This window comes from Solanum stenotomum, chromosome 8 (assembly GCF_019186545.1).
Source record: "Solanum stenotomum isolate F172 chromosome 8, ASM1918654v1, whole genome shotgun sequence".
NCBI classification, from domain to species: Eukaryota; Viridiplantae; Streptophyta; class Magnoliopsida; order Solanales; family Solanaceae; genus Solanum; species Solanum stenotomum.
The window spans coordinates 25,980,059-25,984,721 of NC_064289.1; the positions used below are offsets into that span (position 1 = coordinate 25,980,059).

The 4,663-nt window shown below is 34.2% G+C and overlaps 1 protein-coding gene across 1 annotated transcript; it reads left to right on the forward strand.

Moving 5' to 3' along the window:
• Nucleotides 1–734: 734 nt before the first annotated feature.
• LOC125872787 (UDP-xylose transporter 3-like) lies at nucleotides 735–4,663 on the forward strand. Its single transcript, XM_049553578.1, has 8 exons — nucleotides 735–1,074; nucleotides 1,163–1,318; nucleotides 1,980–2,164; nucleotides 2,252–2,319; nucleotides 2,749–2,881; nucleotides 3,544–3,705; nucleotides 3,802–4,071; nucleotides 4,193–4,663. The coding sequence occupies exons 2-8, from the start codon at nucleotides 1,198–1,200 to the stop codon at nucleotides 4,322–4,324; spliced, it is 1,071 nt and encodes a 356-aa protein (XP_049409535.1). The 5' UTR covers nucleotides 735–1,074; nucleotides 1,163–1,197; the 3' UTR covers nucleotides 4,325–4,663.

Below are 4,663 nucleotides of genomic sequence, written 5' to 3' on the forward strand. Positions count from 1 at the left end.
AGCGTCTTGAGTGTATTATGCACTGTCGAACATGTGTGTATACTTATTCAATTTTATACATGTTAAAATGTCTACTTGCACACACATAGCTATAGAACATAGATGTCAACTGAAGTCGATTTTTAAAAGACATATTTATGTATTATGCTTAGAATTTAAATGTACTTTTTCTAAATATGATTTGTACCTTTCAATTTTTTAAAACTATCAAAATCACCCCACTTGATTAATTTACCTAAACATACAATTAAATCTTTTCCAAAAAAGTAATATCCCAAAATAGATAATTATATAATGTCATAGATTAGATTTCCATATACGAGCTACAACATACTATTAAAAATATTTTTTCACTATATTTAAAAAAATTTAAAGCAGAAGATTGAGGTGTGCTTATTTTAAATTTTTACAATTGTTATTTGATTGTAAATAGAGTGAAAGTAAAAATAAGATTTTGAATGTCTTTTCAATTTGAAATACAACTTCTTATTTAAAATTTTTATGATCAGACATTAGTTTTCAAATAAATAAAAAATATTTGGTCTAACATATAATACTCAAGGAATAATTAATTTCCTTAACTGGATAAACATCATTAAACGTTGGACCAAATTAAAAGTAACAAGAAATTCCAAACTTGGTGGACTCTATATGTTCAGTATTAAACTTTAAGGACCAATCCGTACTAACCTTCAATATTAAGAGACTAATTGAGTTAATTATTTTTTTGTTGAAGATGCAAGCACGTCCCTTCCATCAGAGTCCCCCTTCTCAGATTTTGACTGAGATTTGCATACATATAATTTACTCACATTTTCAGAATACAAAATTATCAAACTCTCTGTATACACTCGCTTTGCACCAAACTGTAGTTGAAAGTTGGAACTGACTGCACAGCCTTTTACCCTAAAATTGAAGTCGAAAAGTTTCTCAAATCCATACAAAGTATACATATACAGGCTTGTTAACTTGATTGGATCTGTAATTATACGGAATTTTGAAAATGGTAGCGTGAAGAATTTGTGGTGTTGGATCAAATTTGTTGCTGGTTTTTGGGAAGTATTTCTTTCAGATGTGAGATTTTGTACATACTGATTTTTTTGTTTCATTTGATTGTTGCTGTGGAATGTTGAGGTTTATCTTTGTTTGTTGTTCGATCTAGATAAATTAGCGGAGCAAGGAGCTGTAGCCGAAAGGATGAGTGAGAACAAGCGCTTTCAGCTTGGCACCATTGGAGCTTTGTCTCTATCTGTTGTTTCATCAGTATCTATTGTGATATGCAATAAAGCGCTTATGAGCTCTTTAGGTTTTCGTTTTGGTAAGTTAATTGTCATTGTATGGATCAGCATTTTACAAGATGCTTGTCATATTGAATACGTAATCAAAATGTGAATATGTGATTAAATTTTGCTTTTTGTGCTATTGTTGAAGAATGAAAAGGTCCCAAGTCGGTGGTTATTTTGTACAATCCTCCCCTCATGAGCTAGTTTTTGGGGTTAAATTAGGCCTAAGATTCATTTCCAGCAGCTATGTTTGGCTTCCTTACTGATTTTTAAATCATCCTCTTAATTTGATAACATATCTATGCCAGAATTTGGAGGCATGTTGAAGCTGGATATGCTTTTGTTTTTTCTCCCTCCTTACTTGTTTTTCGTTTTGATGACATAAAAAGTTGTCCTGACATGATACTGTCCGTACTAATCACCGATGGATGAATAAGTTAGTCTTCCCTCTATACTAGTGTCTTTAGATAAATCTGTGATTGGATTCTTAGTTAAAGGTATGACCTATGTTTAGATAGTTTTGAACTATTAAACTGCAGGGAATAATACTTTGTGGTTGCAAATTCATGTTCAAACCACTTAAGGATCAAGATCTACTGTTTTTACCTAGATTTTTCAAGTTGGCTTAATGGCTGTTATAATTTCCAAGATAGAGATGAGATGATAATGTACTCTATTAATTTTGTTCTATGGCAGCTACAACTTTGACGAGCTGGCATCTACTGGTCACTTTTTGCTCCCTCCATGTGGCGCTATGGATGAAGCTATTTGAACACAAACCTTTTGATCCAAGAACTGTAGTTGGATTTGGTATTCTGAATGGAATTTCAATTGGGTTGCTAAACCTTAGCCTTGGTTTCAATTCTGTTGGTTTTTATCAGGTACGTTCTTTCCCTTCATCTCTATTTCAGATAACATGGCTGCATAATGAATTTCCTAAATTCCAAGCTTTCTCACTAATGTGTTAGATGACGAAGCTTGCAATCATACCATGCACTGTATTTTTAGAGACAATTTTCCTCAGCAAGAAATTCAGGTTAGTTTATCATTTGTATTGGGTTAATCAGTGTTTTGATTGATGCCATTTTCCTCTTTGAGTTGCTAATTTTCCTTTGCACTGCAACTTTGACTAAAAGATGAACTGGATAACTCCTAAAGTTACATTAGCTGCCAAGATAAGTGATTCACTGACCAATCCATTCATAGTGATCCAGTACTGTTAAATCAGACCATGGCAACCAAACTGATTCATAGCGAAACCTGTAAAGACTGAATCATGTTTCCCTAAGCAATCAACTGGTTATTTTAAGATGATCTGAGGGCAAGTACTTCATCTACTGATGATTTTTTTATATTGGCAATAATGGATTTTGCTTTGCTATGTAACTTTTTGCTAGACTTGGTTCTCATAAGATTCTTCTTCTCTATTTGAGCTTTAACTTGAAATTTCCTTTTTTTATTACAGTCGGAGCATTCAACTCTCTCTTTGCGTCCTTCTTTTGGGTGTTGGAATTGCAACTGTAACTGATTTACAGCTGAACTTCCTGGGCTCTATCTTGTCACTCCTTGCAGTTCTTACCACTTGTGTTGCTCAAATTGTATCCTTCTAAAGTAGCTGGCTCCTTATTTCCATTGTTTGCACTGTTTTTGCATATTTCAAGCTGCATACGGATCAGATATGGCAAGTTTTGTGGGTCATAAGAGGTCTTTAGCTTAACTGCTAACTAGTGATGGATGCATCTTCATGCTATCACTTTTCATATTTAGCTTCTAAGTATATGGAGATGCAAAATCTTTATGTTATCTATGTAACCTACCTTGAACACATAACTTGCTTTGTTATATCTTTTTTGATGACCTTAAACTTCATATCCTATACTATTTTAGCTTTATTTGATCTCGATTCAATGTCATAAAGCCAAGCAACTCCTTGGCATGAGAACTTTTTATACCTGCTGCTTTTGGAGTTGCATTTCCTTCTTTTACATATTTTTTTAAATGGTAAGCAAGGATGTAACTAATATAAACAACAAGGATGATGCTTTGTGGATATAAAGTCAGGGGAATCCCTCTGCAAAAACAAAAAGTAGGATTCCAATCTATGCCTAGATCTTTTCCTGTAGTGAGTTGATTATTGTCTGAACAATTTATGGATTTTGACCTATGTATATATATTATACACACACACACACACACATCCATATATCGTCATGGTCCATACATCTTTTCTTCAAGTTAGTTCTTAATTCGCTTCTTTCAGATGACCAATACCATCCAAAAGAAGTTCAAGGTTTCTTCAACACAACTGTTGTATCAATCTTGTCCTTATCAAGCCATGACTTTGTTCGTCTCCGGTCCGTTTCTGGATAAGTTTTTGACTCAGCAAAATGTATTTGCCTTCAGATATACGCCACAAGTGCTGGTAAGCATTATAAACCCATCTTGGACAATGTCCTTACTGCTCCTATAGTAATGGATGGGGTATGGTTCCAGATCTAATTCATTTTTGTAAGTGCAGACTTTCATTGCTATGTCCTGCTTGATCTCAGTCTCTGTTAACTTTAGCACATTCCTTGTGATTGGAAAGACATCCCCTGTCACCTACCAAGTCCTTGGCCATCTTAAAACCTGTCTAGTATTAGCTTTTGGATATATCTTACTTCATGACCCATTCAACTGGAGGAACATTCTTGGGATCTTTGTTGCTATGATGGGAATGGTTCTTTATTCATATTATTGCACTCGTGAAGGTCAGAAAAAAGCTTCAGAAGCATCAGTACAACTTCAGGTATAACATGATACTTTTGTTTCATCAGATTCATTTTATTTCATTGTCGGACGTATAAAACAGTACTTGACTAGTCATACAGCTAATGCCATCACTTCTACTTCCATATTACTGATTACAGACCAAAGAAGATGAATCTGATCCTCTAATAGGCATGGAGACTGGAGCTGGTGCAACAAATGATGTAGCTCTCCCAATATCCCCAATTGGGAAAGCTGATAATGATTTGCGTGCTCGAGATTACAACCGTTGAGAATGGTATATTTAGCATTCCAAGATGCATCAATTGAATTATGATGAAATTGACAGTTCACCATGGGAATAGTGCAATTGCAACAATACTTCCCCTGCTTCAAAATCATATGAGTAACAAAGAACGCCTTCATTTCCACTTTGATTGCTGTTTGATGTCTAGATTTGAAATGTTACCGCTGCTCCGTAGTAAGCAATGCATGTACTTCCCTGATTTATTGTATAATTAGAATATTTGAGGCATAGTGAAAATGATTCGATCAGAAATTATTTGAGTTCTAGCTGAATAATGTTATCTCTGAACAGTATATATATATTATTCTAAGCAGCTTTTCTGCAA

Coding starts and splice junctions, on each gene's coding strand:
- LOC125872787 (XM_049553578.1), top strand. CDS start 1,198: ATGAGTGAGAACAAGCGCTTTCAGCTTGGCACCATTGGAGCTTTGTCT. Junction 1,319..1,979: donor CTCTTTAGGTTTTCGTTTTG/GTAAGTTAATTG, acceptor GTTCTATGGCAG/CTACAACTTTGACGAGCTGG. Junction 4,072..4,192: donor AAGCATCAGTACAACTTCAG/GTATAACATGAT, acceptor TACTGATTACAG/ACCAAAGAAGATGAATCTGA.